The following is a 14,909-nucleotide window of genomic DNA, read 5'->3' as shown; positions in this document are numbered from 1 at the left end:
CATCTCCCTTCACGCAGGGGTGGCCTTCGCTGCAGAATCTGGAACGCAATCTTAAACCACCGACAAACGTCTGGCAGGACCTCGGCACAGGTCAACGCTTTGGAAGAACACGGAGTGGGAATAAGCAAATGAAATACATTCCCAGCAGTTAAATTATTAGATGTATATATTGGTATGTACAGTGGCCTTGCAGGTTTTGCACAGTTATGTAGCTTGTGTGACCAGTGAATAGTAACAGCTTTTAAGTCAGTGTCAATGCATTTATTTATGACATGACTAATGCATACAATGCCTGTCACTGTAATACAAAACATCAGCTGAGAAAAAACGCACCTGAACTGGCTTCAGCATTGTGAAAACTGTGAACTTAAAATGTGTTACAGTTCTGCTGGCTGATGGTTTGACCAGGGAGGGGATATGCTAGAGCATGTCACCTTGTTGTAGATGGATTTATACAGCTTTTTGTATTAAAGCTACTCTCACTGAACTACTGAGAAAAGCCTGGTGTGATGTTTTCAGTTAGTGACTTCTTTGCAGCAAAAACAGAGCATATAAATGGCTTTTTTGGTGGGTTTTCTGGGAAAGCATTCACAACGAAACAAAGCAAACAGACCATTAGAGAAAGGTTGGTAAAGTTTAATTTTTTTTCTTTTTACACTGTACATAACACATACAGCAATTCAAAGAAAGTCAGTAAAGCAAATATATAGCACTTTAAATAAACCACTTTCTCTTGACTTAGCTTCTTCTGAAAAAACATTCAGCATGTTTAAGAAATTCCATACTCAGATGGATTTCCTTACAAGTTTCCTCTTTTGAAAGAGGAATAAATAAGCTTGAGTTCTTTATTATAGTTCCTGTAAATGCCTTCACTTATTCTTATGAATAAGTTACACCAATACAAAGGGCTTTAGCTGACAGACTTGTACTTTATCCACTGGTTTGGGCCACGCACTTCAAAGGGTGGCTCATTGAAGTAGATGTGGTGACCCAGTTCTTCCAGTGGAGGCTCTGGGTCAGTGGTAGCAAACTGAGCAGCTTCCTCGATCTCCTTCCTTACTGCCACATCAATTTCCTAAGCCAGAAATGGATGCTTATTAGAAGACAGCTCAGAAAAACCATCATAATTTTGAATTTAAATGCTATGATTAGGTATCAGACAGAATTAGTTAATACTGACTAGAAATATAAAATTAAAAACCTATGAAACTCCTTCCCTACTAAACCGCAGTATTTTGGGTAGTACCAGTACCTTACTGACAGATGAGCAGGACCCCACTGAGCCTTTGTATTTTCTATTCTGGTTATGTGAAATACTGTGTCAGTGCCATTTTTTTTATTTTTTACACAGTTGACTCATTACAACATTTGCTTAGAGGGTTCCTGACTCCTTCACTAAGATTGTTCACTATTGGTAACTTCCCTTTCCAAGACTCACCCCCTTCCTAGGGAGTCAAGAAAGCCCAGGTATTTCTGATTTCTACCTGTTAGCAAATGCCATCCCCAGCCTTACTCAGCACCCAACAGCAAAAGGCCTTTCCAGCAGAACACAACTTCAGTAGTTGGTCTGCAACAAAACTTCACCTATAAAAGTGACGTTAAAGCAATCCTTTTAAGAACTGTAAAGAAAGAGCACTGCCTGCAATGTGCTTTCTGGAGATCATCAGGGTGTGACTGCTCAAGAGCTTCCTAAGCAACTAAAACCATACCTTTAGTTCTTCAACACTAGCAAGGTTGTTGTTGACCATTCTGTCCTTCAGCAAAGTAATGGGATCACTTTTGCTTCTCACTTCCTGAATTTCTTCTCTAGTACGATAGCTAGGGACAAGATAGGCAAAGACATGAACCCTGGAGCAGAGGTGAGGTTCTGGACACAGCTCACTTTTAGAAAAAGGTGTGTCCAAAGAGTTGTCAGGGATACAATGAAAACAGAACATTCATCACCCAAACGATAGCACAGCAACAAGCAGAGTCCGAGATCTGCCAAGTGAGCAGAAGTAGCTCCAGACTCAAGGGAAAGGGGAGCAAACCCAGCCTGAGACAGTTACTCTGAGGGGCCGTATTTCCTCCTTCCCCATCCCACCCAGGGAGGGAGCTACATGACTTGCACATGCTTCCAATTCACTGCAAGTTTCCAATGAAGAGCTCGGATACACCTTTACTTCCTGCAGACAAATTCAGCTTGGTCACTTGGTGCAATGCCTGAGTCTCTCTGGCACCTGGATGTTTGTATTTTTAGGAAGTGGTGTTCCTGTAATTTTACCTAACAGGATTTTAATCCTCTTTTAAAAACCCCAGAGAAGCATGATGCTTTTCAGCCAAATCTTCATTAGGACACACCAGAAGGTCACACTGAAAGCAGAATTCATTAATAGAGAGCACAGAAGTTTAACTGATTTTGTGCTTTTTCTAAACCCACATCTTTTAATTCTGCAAGTAAAACCAAGTGTGTTACATGGCCACAGATGATGAGATGAGTGACCAGGCTGCTCACAGCGATTTCACTGAAACCTTCAAATGCATCTGCCAACTGATTTCAACACTGAATTTCACAGTTTAATCTCTTAGAATCTGACCATCAATACTTACTTCTTTTCAGTGAAAAAAGAAAGAACGTGACAGTACCTTATTCCAGGGTCACTCATGCTGTGGCCATGGTAACGATATGTCTGTAACTCCATCACAAGAGGGCCCTTAAAATGGAAAGCAATACAGGGAGTGTTACCACCACAAGTGACCAGCTTGTTACAGCAGCAATTATTTGCTAGAGGTTAATGCACCAGTGATCAATTATTTAATGTTTTTTTCTCAGTTTAATTTATATAACAATTTCATTCAGTAAAATGAAACCTAATTCTTTTCAAATGAAAGCATGTGCTGATAGTGTAAGCATTTATTATCAGATTCTTACTGAGCAGCATTAAACATTTTCCTCCCTTCCAATGTCATTCCACCCTTATTCAGAATATTTGAAATTACCTGTTGTTTCTCACAGAACCTTCATTACTCAAGTATTAAAAATCTTCAAAGCCAGTGTTACTATATTTAGGTGAAAAACACTAACACTGACTCACTAAACTTTTAATTCACTTTTCATTCCTTGTAAACATAGAATGATTATTACTTTCCTTGATGCCTCCCCTAACTAATCACAAAGAACACAACTGCCTGACAGTTGGAACACCCTTCACAACAGAATGTAACTGGTAGAAATGGGAAAAAATGACAGTATAAATAATATATTAAGTGTTTGGTTAAAACAAATTGAGGAACTACTTATGCAGCAATAGCTTTTAAGAATTCCACCCATGGAGAAGGAATGCCAGTTACAGGCTTACTTTTCCAGCTCTACAGTACTCAGCTGCAAACTTTACTGCTTCTCGGACACAGAGAATATCCATGCCATCCACCTGGTAATGAGAAAAGACATGTTAAGGCAAAAAAATGCCAGCCTCCAAACTTCCACTCTCAGTATTTCCACAAGTGGAATAGAATTCAGCTTCAAGTACATATATGTAAAAATAAAAGAGATACACATGTATGCACTGTGTAGGTGTGTGCACACACATTCCCCCTCAAAAAAAAGCTGTACTCACCCTGAGCCCTGGAATGAAGTATCCTCTTTTGTAGTAGTCAGTACTGGCTGCAGCTCTTTCAACTGATGTTCCCATTCCATACCGATTGTTCTCACAGATAAAAATACAAGGCAACTTCCATAAGGCAGCCATGTTGTATGTTTCAAATATCTGGCCCTGAAAGAAAAAGAGTTAAGTTACATCTCATCAGGGAGCTGAGCCTTCAAACATTAGGCTCTACTGAAAATCCTTCAGTTGCAGATGTCTAGAAATTTTAATACTAAAAGTGATCTGAAATTAGCCATTTGCTACTGCTCCAAAGAAATAAAAGAAGCTGCACTATATAAAGTAACTTTCATTGCAACTAGTAGATGCAACTTAAGTTTCATCACAACTGAAGTTTATAGAACTTAATTTTTAAGCCTGGATCAGTATCTGTGTTAGGGTAGCACAAAACCTTCCACTCAAGTATTTCAGCAACAGTCGTAAAAAACTTGACAATTGATTAATCTGACAGGATGCTGCTACAGCAAAGTTTGACTGCAGTGACTGCATCAGCCTTGTTGCTCTGAGTCAAATTTAAGGAAAACCATGAACTGAGATCTCGACCTGTGCTTCGGAAGTGTGGAACTATCAATGGTACACTCTAAACAACCAACTGCTTATCTGGCTTATTGTCTCAGCTGATAACATGAAGAGACTGGCTGGAATGTCAATAGTAAGTGCCTCTGCCAGAATGCTCTGTCCTCTTCTCTGTCTTCAGAAACCTGATTTACACATTTCTCCCTATCCAGCAGCACTGTCATCTTCACTGCCACCATTCATAGCCCTCCTTACAGCACAGACACTTCAGTGTCCCACTTAGGTGAGCTGTGCATAACTGGAAAGAGGGTAAAGAGTAAGTGGAAACCCCTCCTCCCAAGACCTGTGTACCATTCACATAATTAACCATTAGCCTCACTCACTCCCTGAGTATCCAGAGTGTTCCAGACCAGAAGGAGCCTATAAGCTTTCCTTCCACTACACTGACATGGCCCAAGTTCAAAACAGGGGTGGGGAAGGACAGATGTTCACACTGGTGCAAAATATGATAAAAAATTGCAAGCACATGCTACATTCCTGATATATAAAGAGCACCTAGCAATTAATTTAAATGTTCATCTGAATCACCTGTCTGAGAACTACAGAGTTCTTGGAACACATCCCTACTCAAACACCTAAGACAACTCAAATAAGAGGTGGCAGTGTCCAAATCTGCCTGGCCACCTCCATGGAGTTCATCAATGTTGCCTGGGTTGCAGGTACATGGGGAGGGCAAAATGTGCTCTCCCATTCCTAGGAGTAAAGGCAGAGCTCACAGAGCACAGAAGGAAAATCGATTCCCCCCAGCCATCCTTTACCTGATTGGCTGCACCATCCCCATACAAGGCCAGACAGACTTCGTTTTTCTCAAAGTATTTACAGGCCAGCGCAATCCCGGCTCCAAGAGGAACCTGCCACAGAGTACAGGACAAAACAACATTTTAGAACAACATTTAAAGGAGTTGAAGATAGGCAGCCTGTGAACTTTAAGGAGACATTTAGGCTGTTAAGAGACCTGCCCAACAAACAAGTTGTTAACCCACCCACTTCCCTTTGTTACAAATGGTATTACAGTCAAAATAGAAACATTAACTGTATTCTCAATTAGATTCATTTTTGCTACAGTTTACAAATTGGTGAGCATACCAGAATAAGACGTAACAGCCACAGAGCAATGGTATCTGCATACAAGTTCACATTCACACCACAAAAACTGAGAGGAGACACTGGCAACAGGACATGAGCTAAATTCAGCTTGTGCTTTAAAACAGATGTATATACCTGAGCACCAACAATACCATTGCCACCATAAAAGTTTTTGGTATACATATGCATTGATCCTCCTTTTCCCTTTGCACAGCCTCCTTTTCGACCTGAAACATGAATAACAAGCAATTTATTTTTTTGGAGGAAAAATACTATACAAATGGAAACATCTTATTCAGTTCCTAAAGGTAATAACACTAAGACCATGTCTTTGTCATTAGATCTGTGTGGAGTTAGGACATGATGGCCTCTCTCATACAAGCTTACAGTTAAATATCTCAGAAAAGAAATAAGAGAAGGGGGGAAAAGAGAGAACAATAATGAAAGCATAATTCCAGAAGTACAGATGAGATTAAGAAGAAATTTTAAAACGAATCAAAAGTTTCAGTGTCCTACTATACAAGAGCACTTTCAGATAAATATGGGAATTTTTTTACACACAACAAGGTCTCATATACGTAATCTGCAAGAAGCATACTATTACTTTTGGCTTCTGCAAGGAAGGTAAGAATAATGTTCCAAGTTAGTTGCAATAATTTAGATTTGTCTTCCCTTTGACAATAATCACAAGTAAAAATTACCAACAGGACACTGAAAAAAACCCAACAACTACTAACTCCCCATTCCACCCTAGTATAAACTTAAGTGACCCAGCCCAGCTTTATTCAAGGTGTAGTTTGAAGACAACCAGTGATCCATGAAGCATTACAACAAACCCTATTTAAATGAGCCCATCTAAGAACACAGAATTTCTCATCAGCCCATTCCATTTCCTATTCTCATCTGTCATGTTACTATTCATAAGAGGACTGTATTTTATTTCTAACAAGCACAGCTTCTCTGGTTGGTTTCTTTGCATTAGCCTTAGTGTTTATTTTAGAAGTGGGTCTCCTTCTGAAATTTGTACTCCTCTTTCTTAATTTATAGTAGATCATTTTTATTATTGATATTTCTCATACTTTTCCTATGTTTGTGACTTAGTTTTGTGGGAACTGTTACAGATTCTGCCAGATGGGGCCAAAGGAAAAAAAAAGTCTAATTTTAAGAAAAATAATGTTATCAGTAAGGGTAATTTACCTCTAGTACACTCTCTACACTTTATACAATCCTTTCTTGTATTTTAGAATGTATTTAAGAACTCCTGATTAACCAGTGTTACTTTTTGCTACACTTTCTACTTTTCTTAGAACACAAACCCATTTCTCATGTAATCGTCATAGGTTAGCATAGCTACAGAAGTGATTCTCTTGCAAAGAGGTGCTTACAGCTTCCTCTATGACCTGACAGAACCTATCAACTGGCTAGTTTGAATATTGGCAACTTTTTAAGCTGCTTAAGGAGCTTGACACGCCTCTGTGATCCACATTTAAGAATGAACAAACCCCAGGAAAGCTCTCTTGCCTTCCGGCTTTCGGACAGGTAGCGGGGGGGGGGGGGGGGGGGGGGGCCTGGAGGGGCCCAGTGGGGCTGGCCGGGCCTTGCCTCGGCCGTGGCACGGCCCATGTTCCATTCCGCGGCCCCCCACAGCCCTGCTCCGTGCAGGCAATGCCCGGCAAAGCTCATGTGACCAACAGCGATAAGCGAATTCCAGCTGCAAGGCCCGGGTGAGATTAACCCTTTTAGTGCTGTAAGTTTCCTCCAGAACAGATGAAGCCTGCAGACATCAATCCTCTCCCGAGTCAATGCCATAAAGACACCAAAGTCAGTGAAGAAGGAAGAGCTGAAACCCTGAGGGAGGAGAAAGAGGAGATGCTTCGAGCTTAGAAGTTGAAATTCTGTTGTAAAGCTATGGTGGTGATGGACTGTGATATATCAGAATACTCATTGTAATTTCATGAAAGCATGGTGGGTTGAAGCGTTCAAACTGTGTTTGTGAGCAAAAGCACCTGTGCTGGAATAAGCAAATGACAGTAGCTGTAATTTGATGAGGACCCTTGCTCTCAGGAGGAGGAGGGCCTCTATTCCTAGAGATGAAAGTGATGAGGACCCTTGCTCTCTGGGGAGGAGGAGGGCCTCTATTCCTAGAGATGAAGATGCTCCCAGAGATAGGTGAAGAGAACCTTTGTTTCTGAGCAGCTCAACCTTAAAATGGTACCCCATTAGCTCAAGATTGGACCCTCGAAAGCAGTTGTGGGGAAAGCTGTAAGTCGAGGGAAGGGACTTTCACATGTGAGCAGAGAACCAACCCAGCCGGCTGTCTTGCCGTGACATTGAATCCATGAGAGAACTGTGTCTTGTGGAGATGTCTCCATAGCATGAGCAAGAGAGACTCCTCTCCCTAAGTGAACTGGAAAAGATTATTATAGAGGTGGTAACCTGACTGAACGTCTCAAGGGTTGTCTTTTTACATGGTCAGTGGGAGAAGGGAGAAAGGTGGGGGGAGGAGAAGTGTTCTGAGGGTTTAGTCTGATTTTTTTTCCCCTTTCTTTTAGGTCTGTTAATAAACTTTTTTGTATTAAGTTTTGTGCCTGCTTTGTTTTCTCCTAATTCTTATCTCGCAGAAAGAGAATAAGTAAGTAATGGATGGATATTTTGAACCAAACCACTACACTAAATTGGCGTTTCTGCCTGGTTTACGAACTGAACCCGCTACATCCTGAAAAGTCCTTTTTTATAGCTTGTTTCCTATAGGATCTTATCTACTGGTCTTATTCTGGGTGACTCTGCTTCCTTCTCATTCAAAGGTTTTTTAGTTCTGTCACTTCCTGGTCATTGTAACTCAAGCTGTCCTTCAGTTTGGTATTTGTAGTCAAGATCTTTCTTTGCAAGAATGGGCTCTAGCAGCACTTCTCTCTAGGAACTTTCCCCAAGTGTTATTTTCTGTAACAACAGCCTCTCTACTGCAGTCACTCATTCCCAATTAAAAGAGCCCCAATAAAGTCAAGCATAATGTTATAGAAAATTATGCGTGTCATGAAATGAAATTAAGAAAAAAAACCCCACCACATTATCACTCACTCATATTTGTAGCTTCAGGGCCAATAGTTGGCTTCAGTCATGGAAACCTCTGCATTTACTTTCTGACTTACCAGTATCCAGTGACACTTGGCAAACCAGTCATCCACTAGATTCTGGGCTTTTGTGCACGTTATTGATATGCACTCTTAGGACACACAATTCTTAGTTTACGAAACCTTTACAATACCTCTTCTCTAACTCCAAAACATGCTTTCCTATACTAACATTTCAAGCATGCAGATTCTCAGATCAAGTCTTTATTATACCAGTGATTCATAAAGGCCTTCAAGGTCCTCGCTCATTTTTCACTTCTGGCATCTGTTCATAGATCTCATAAGAGTTCATCAGGCTGATCTTCTCTTCCCTGCTCCATCCTCAACCCTACTGTGCACAGCCGTCTCTCCTTTCTGCAAAATCTCTGTCTCAATTATCATTAAATATTCTTGTTACAGTCAAATTTTCCCAAACCATTCAGTTTATTATTATAGGCAATGTTTACCAGTCTTCCTAAGACTTCACCAGTGTAATTCTGAAAATCCAGGCCTATCTCCTAGGAAAGGTAATGCCCTGTCCCACTGAGACCAAATGCCTACCATCAGCAAGTTCAAAACTGCTGCAGCACAACAAATACAGCATACGGTATCAAGAAAAATCTTATGAATTTGTGCTTTAGAAGGACCAGCACTTAAATACTCCTTATTTGTTATTTTTCAAAGTAAAATTGGCTGCATCATAAAATTAAAACTCTGATTTATTCGGCTATGTCAGTAAAGTGCTTCTGAAGGCCCACTGTACTTTATGCATCAACATCACCTTGAATTTGAGCAAAGAATTCTGCCACAAGCACAGCAGCAAGTGAATCCTGACTCCACAGAGCACAAACCTGTGAGTTCTGCGAGAATCTCCCGGACAGGCACTCCTCGGGTGTAGGTAAAGCCGTGGGCTCTGTACGCTGTTATCACATGGTCTGTGGGCTTTATGGCAGCCTCAATCCCCACACAGCAAGCCTCCTGTCACAAAGGACAAGGAAGCTTAGCCATGAAGAAAAACACACAATTCCCTCAGTCAGCAGTGTGGACACTGCTGATCCGACATGCAACAAATACCAGCAGGTAACAGGAAGAGCACACATACAGGATGTATCCTAAGGGTTGGTGACAGGTCTGGAGCTACAACAGCCTTGGGCTCTAAATTCCAACCTGACTGACCAGCAAAGGCACATGGGAGGGAACCAGAATCTGCAAAAATCTGAAGAATTTCCCTCCCCCCCACCACCCCCAGTGAAGTATCTCAACAATCACAATTCAAAAACATCAGGGGATAATGGTCAGACAGCCAAGTCTCAGTACGTTCACAAAGTTTCTTCTCCTGGCTGTTGCTTCATAGTGGGCACATGATCCATGAGATACAGAAAAAAAAAACCATCAGTGAAACTTGAAGAGGAAAATGCAGGCCTTCAAATGTGGTTCATTCCTCACATTCAGCTGATCTTCAGCTGCACTGTGCCCTTCCCTGTCTTTGTGTCCCTCCTCCTGCCTCCTCTCCATCCCTTTCCTTCTCTCACAATGTACACAGATACTCCGTTTTACATTCTCCACTCTAATAAAATCCCCACATTAAATAAGGTAAGACAATATGAAACCTCCTGGCCACAAATTCTTACCTGACCATCATATAAGTGGCAGAAGCCACGAATAATCTTCTGCTTGTAGAGCTGGTCAGACTTGAGCTCCATGCGCCGGATGGTCTGCATGGTCTTGTAGTAGTGGAGCCCCTCCTCTCGAGTCAACACTGCCGTGGTGCTCGGCCCTTCCTCCAGCCGATGGAGATCACATTTCTGCAAGGTTAAACAAGTCATTATCTCCTGAAAATTATTCATCCTATTTAAGAATATTACTTAATTTTTTTTTATCTGCCATTTTCAAATTCACAGTGTAATTCCTTTTAAAAAAGAAAGCCAGCAAAAGCTAAATTCAGAGGTCAAAACAACTGCAAGGTTTGTGCACTCTTTCAAAATTCAGGGAAATAAAACCCTTGCTTTTAATAAAGACGGATTTCCACTCACAAAATAAAGCCTAGTTATTCCTACAAGCAGAAGATGAACTGAAGTCCTCAGAAAATATGGAAAAAAGCAACTTCCATGGTTGTTGCATGGCAAATACTTGGTAAGGACTACAGAGGCTTACTGAAGAGATAAGAAAGATTCAGTTTCCTCTGTAAAATGGTTTGTACGATTTGGCCGTAAAACTGGCCCTCACCTCTGCTACAACCACTTCTAACAAGCAGTAACAAACCACTGCTCCACCAGCCACGCTGCCAGTCAAATGTGTGCAGCACAATTCCCTCCCCAAACCATGGACCCTACTGGGGGAGGGCTGATTTTAGGCATTCATACTAAATAAATAAATTAATAAACAAAATTTAAAATAAAATAATAATGAACAAACAGTAAGTTCAGTGGAAGAGACCAAACAAATTACTGTCAGTGCAGATTAAATGGCCAAAATACTTCTATATGGGTTAATGACAGTTTATATCAAAGCAAAAGTCTCTCCAAAGCAAATCCACTGACACCTACATGAACTGGATATAACACCTGGGCACACTACCCAAGACGACTCTGCTTCAAAGTTCACAGAACAACAGAAACTCTAGAGTCTTGTCATCAACACAGGACCAAACATTAAACCTTGTATCTACTCAAAAAAAGACTTTTCATATAAAGACACATTCCTTCCCTTCCATCTGTGAAACTATTTTTGTACATTACAGGCACAGACAAACTGAGAGGGTGGAAAACAACCCAAATGACTTCGTTCAGATTTTCTTTCATTAGTTCCTGAATGAAACACCAGCACAAAGGCTATTGCCAATAGAAACATCACTTCTTCCTAAGACCCAGCCACAGTGGAAAGCTGACAGATTGTAACACACATTTTCTGAGCAGCACCAAGTCAAACATTGAAAGGATGCCGTATTTTTTCCTCAAAAACCCACACGGATCTCAATCAGCTGCATGTTTGGGATAGGCTGCAAACACCTAATTGTTTTAAAAGCAGTAAGGAAACCTTAGAACAGAACAGAAAAGGTTCTTTAGCTCCTGACTCTGTTCTCACAGCTGCATTGCAGTATCACAGCTGCAAAAAATCTAACTTCACATTCTTAAGAAACAAGTAACGTTACAACATACTGCCAAACACAGTACTTCCAGCTGCACTTAGTAATCAGGTCAGATAGTGAGGGTTTGGTTCTGGAAATTCAAACCACATTTTCTAACTGACAGAGATATGGGGTCCAGTCCATCAGGTTAAGATTTGTGACAAATGCTTACACAGAATGCCAGTATTAAGTGTTCTTCTTTACCTTAACCTCAAACGTAGCTTCACTTGCAAAGTCTCCATAGTTACGTGATGCTACCATCACTCGAGAGGCCTTTAAAAAAAGACAAAACCAAAGCATTGTAATTAACAAGTAAAAAGTATGTGAATTTTCAAGTAATTCCTAAAAGTACTCCCAAACTGAAATAACTTACGAATTAGAATCACCAGTGGCATATCCCATAAGACTAGGGAACTTTTATTCTGTACGTCAATGTTGAAGTCTCTTAAAACCCAGTATTTAAAATTAAGATTAGAAAAAGAGAATTAAAATTTGTAATATCCTTGATTATCTAAAATAAATCCAGTAAGTTTTAAAACTTTTGACACTGAAGAGCGTCAAAACCACAAAAAATAATTGTTTATCCCTTCACACACCAGGCTGACAATATGAGGAGAGACAGCCAATGCAGACTTTGATTGCTGACTCTTTGTGCTGATTGGAATTTTGCCTTGATAGAACAAAGAAAACCCCTAAAACCAATCAACCAAAAAGAATCCAGCAGATATTTGAAATATGAACTACTCTCACTCTTTCTTTTTGCTAGGAAGGCAAGTTAGGGAGATTCAAAGCCATAACAATGAAGAGAGAGAGCATCATTTCAGTAACAGCATGGCCACTACTTAAAAATGATGTGGGAACACAGAAAGTACCTGAGGATACATGAAACACAGAACAGAAAGGGTGGCATGGTAGGGGAGAGATAAGAAGGATGTTTAAAAATACATTGCTGGTCCCTCTTAAAGAATGAACACAGGCTATTGACTAATGAATGGTGGTGACTTTAGATGACTTTAGCAAGTTCCACTGCAGCACCAGACAGGATGGGCCTGTCTCCATGCATGTGCTGTGGCCACAGCATAAGGAACACACTACATCTTTAAGTGGCAAGACTGTACTGCTAATTAAGTTACACAAAACTTCAGCAGCTCCTTCAGCCAGGGAATTCCCATACATTTAGCTGAAGGTACATTCCATCAGAATTTTGAGTATGTCCAGGCCACCATCTCCAAAAAAGGTCTGACACATGTGAAGCTTGGGAGAAAATTCTCAACCCACCCTGGTTACCTCCTCTGTTGCACATCTGACTTACCAGTAACAATGCCCCCATTCATCCTGCCCTGTTATCATATTAAATATTTAGATTTTAATTTAAACCAAGTTTCTACACTATTTACCTAATAATTTACACTAATGCATCAGCATTATCAGTGAAGAAAAGCTGTTTTACTTCTAGAGCTGGAAATAAATCCACAGTTTGGATTCACAGTATCATGGAATGGCCAGGGTTGGGAGGGATCTCTTTAGGCCACCTGGTTAAATCCTCTGCACTGAATAGGCCATAAAAGCAACACTGAGGAGTATGAACAAAAGTCCTGATACATGGGCAGTACACCTATCAAAAGTAAACCCTGACAAGACTGGTTGAGGCCTTACCTCACTAATGGCTCCCTAGGTTAGCAGCATTTGGAAGGAAAAAAAAAAGAAGAAAAAAAGAGTAAGTAGCTGTACCAAACAATTAGGAGAGGAGAATTCAGCAAATTATTATCCAGCTAGAACAGAACACTACAAGTGGTAGTTTCCATACATGGAAATACATTCTGGAAAATGCTCAAAGCATATATGGGATACTGCTTTACGGCTTAAGTCTACTTTTATTAGTTTGGTAATTTATGTCTTCACTACAGAGGCACAGGAACAATTCAAGACAAATATTTACATATTTGGTAAGCAGTAGAGGATCCAAAAATCTTCATTGAGATATCCAAACCAGATCTAGTTTGGCATTCCAGGAAAATGGAGTATCTCCAAGCAGGCCAAGTTCCGGATGAATTTTAGGCACCCATATTTGCAAAATTTAATCTAGATATTTTATTTGTGAATTAGGAAATACTCCTAGATATGCAGCCCCAAGACAGATAGGAAGAGCTTCCAGTAAATGTTCTCCCTTGTGTTGCTCTCATGGATCCAGACATCCACAAGCAGTGAACGCCAGGGTGAGAGTGCTGCCTCAGAAACGGGGGTACAGCAACACATCTGCTCTCTATGGCAAAAAGGCAGCTGATTTCCAGTTACCAAAAGTACCTTTAACTCTGGTCTTGCCAACAGGTTTTTTCAGCAGGGTTAATTTTTCCTCATGGCCACAGTCCATTACAGTGGAATAAGCAGAATGAAGTGGTAAAAGTACGATTTTTCACACAAGAGAGATAAAATACAACAAATGACTCACACTAATGACAAAAAAATAACAAGCTTTGAAAGAAAACTCATGCAGAAATGGAAAGGGGCTGTTGGCTGAGCAAAGGGAGGTCAAGCAGCTCAGTCAGACGCTGAACTCCAACCGGGCCGAGCAGATCCCTCTGAGGGACCTGACCCGACATCGATCAAAGCCTTGCGCCATTACGGCTTTATAAAAACGAACTCCCGCACACGGCGACCATTTCACTGTCGCTCGGGATCGCCACGCAGAGTGTGTGTGGGGGGGGGGGGGGGAACCCCTAAGTTTGGGTGTTTTCTTTAATTTTTCTTCAGTTTTTCTCTTTTGCCGCCGGTGCCAAGTTCCCGGGCAGTTCCCGCCCTCTGTCCCGAGCTGTTCCCGGAGCTCCGCCCGTGCCCCGCGCGCTCCTCCCACACCGCGCACGGCGGGGCGCGCGCCACCCCCGGCCAGCCCCGCGCCCCGGCCGCGCAGACACCGGCACCGGCACCGGCCGCACTCCCCGGCCGCACTCACCGTCCTGCCGGCGGCCGCTGGGCCCTGCAGCAACCGGGAGAGCGCGGCCAGCAGCATCTTGCGCATGGAGCGGGAAGAGTCGGCAGCGCCTGGCGCAGGGCCCCCGTCCTCGGCTCTCCTTCAGCCGCCGCCGCCTCGGCCGCGACCGCCGTGCGTCCTGCGTCCCCGCGCCCTGCGCGCATGCGCGGGCCTGCGCTGCGGCGGCGCCCTTGGGCAGCGCCCCCTGCTGGGCGCCAGAGCCATAATGTCATTAAAGGTCATTAAATGTGGGAAAGATCGAATTTCCTCACAAAACCTCGGAGTGCGGCGTGCGCGCAGGGCTTCCTGCGTATCTTGTGCAGTCTAAACATTAGGAAGAATTTTGGACATTAGAAGGAATTTCTTCACAGAAAGGGCGATTAGGCACTGAAATGGGCTGC

At 41.9% G+C, this 14,909-nt stretch overlaps 2 protein-coding genes across 3 annotated transcripts in view; one reads left to right on the top strand and one right to left on the bottom strand.

Moving 5' to 3' along the window:
• The window catches only part of MAP3K15 (mitogen-activated protein kinase kinase kinase 15), an 85,232-nt gene extending 84,745 nt beyond the window's left edge, over positions 1-487 (top strand). Inside the window, exon 29 of the mRNA XM_039551212.1 lies at positions 18-487. Within this exon, the coding sequence (XP_039407146.1) occupies positions 18-132 (115 nt within the window). The 3' untranslated portion in view covers positions 133-487. The remainder of the gene's footprint in view (positions 1-17) is intronic.
• Positions 488-615: 128 nt separating this feature from the next.
• On the bottom strand, positions 616-14,670 carry PDHA1 (pyruvate dehydrogenase E1 subunit alpha 1). 2 transcript variants are annotated; one of them, XM_039551215.1, is made up of 12 exons: positions 14,491-14,670; positions 13,197-13,211; positions 11,745-11,813; positions 10,045-10,218; positions 9,265-9,391; positions 5,439-5,530; positions 4,976-5,068; positions 3,597-3,752; positions 3,339-3,410; positions 2,626-2,693; positions 1,710-1,818; positions 616-1,075 (listed from the first exon to the last, which is right to left on the bottom strand). In XM_039551215.1, the coding sequence occupies exons 1-12, from the start codon at positions 14,554-14,556 to the stop codon at positions 911-913; spliced, it is 1,206 nt and encodes a 401-aa protein (XP_039407149.1). In that variant the 5' UTR covers positions 14,557-14,670; the 3' UTR covers positions 616-910. The 2 variants fall into 2 exon arrangements, with proteins under 2 accessions (XP_039407149.1, XP_039407158.1); XM_039551224.1 differs by lacking the exon at positions 13,197-13,211.
• Between the last annotated feature and the right edge of the window lie 239 nt (positions 14,671-14,909).

Source organism: Corvus cornix, chromosome 1 (assembly GCF_000738735.6).
Source record: "Corvus cornix cornix isolate S_Up_H32 chromosome 1, ASM73873v5, whole genome shotgun sequence".
NCBI lineage: Eukaryota > Metazoa > Chordata > Aves > Passeriformes > Corvidae > Corvus > Corvus cornix.
The sequence above is the reverse complement of the archived record's forward strand: the minus strand, read 5'-3'. Positions and strand labels throughout refer to the sequence as shown.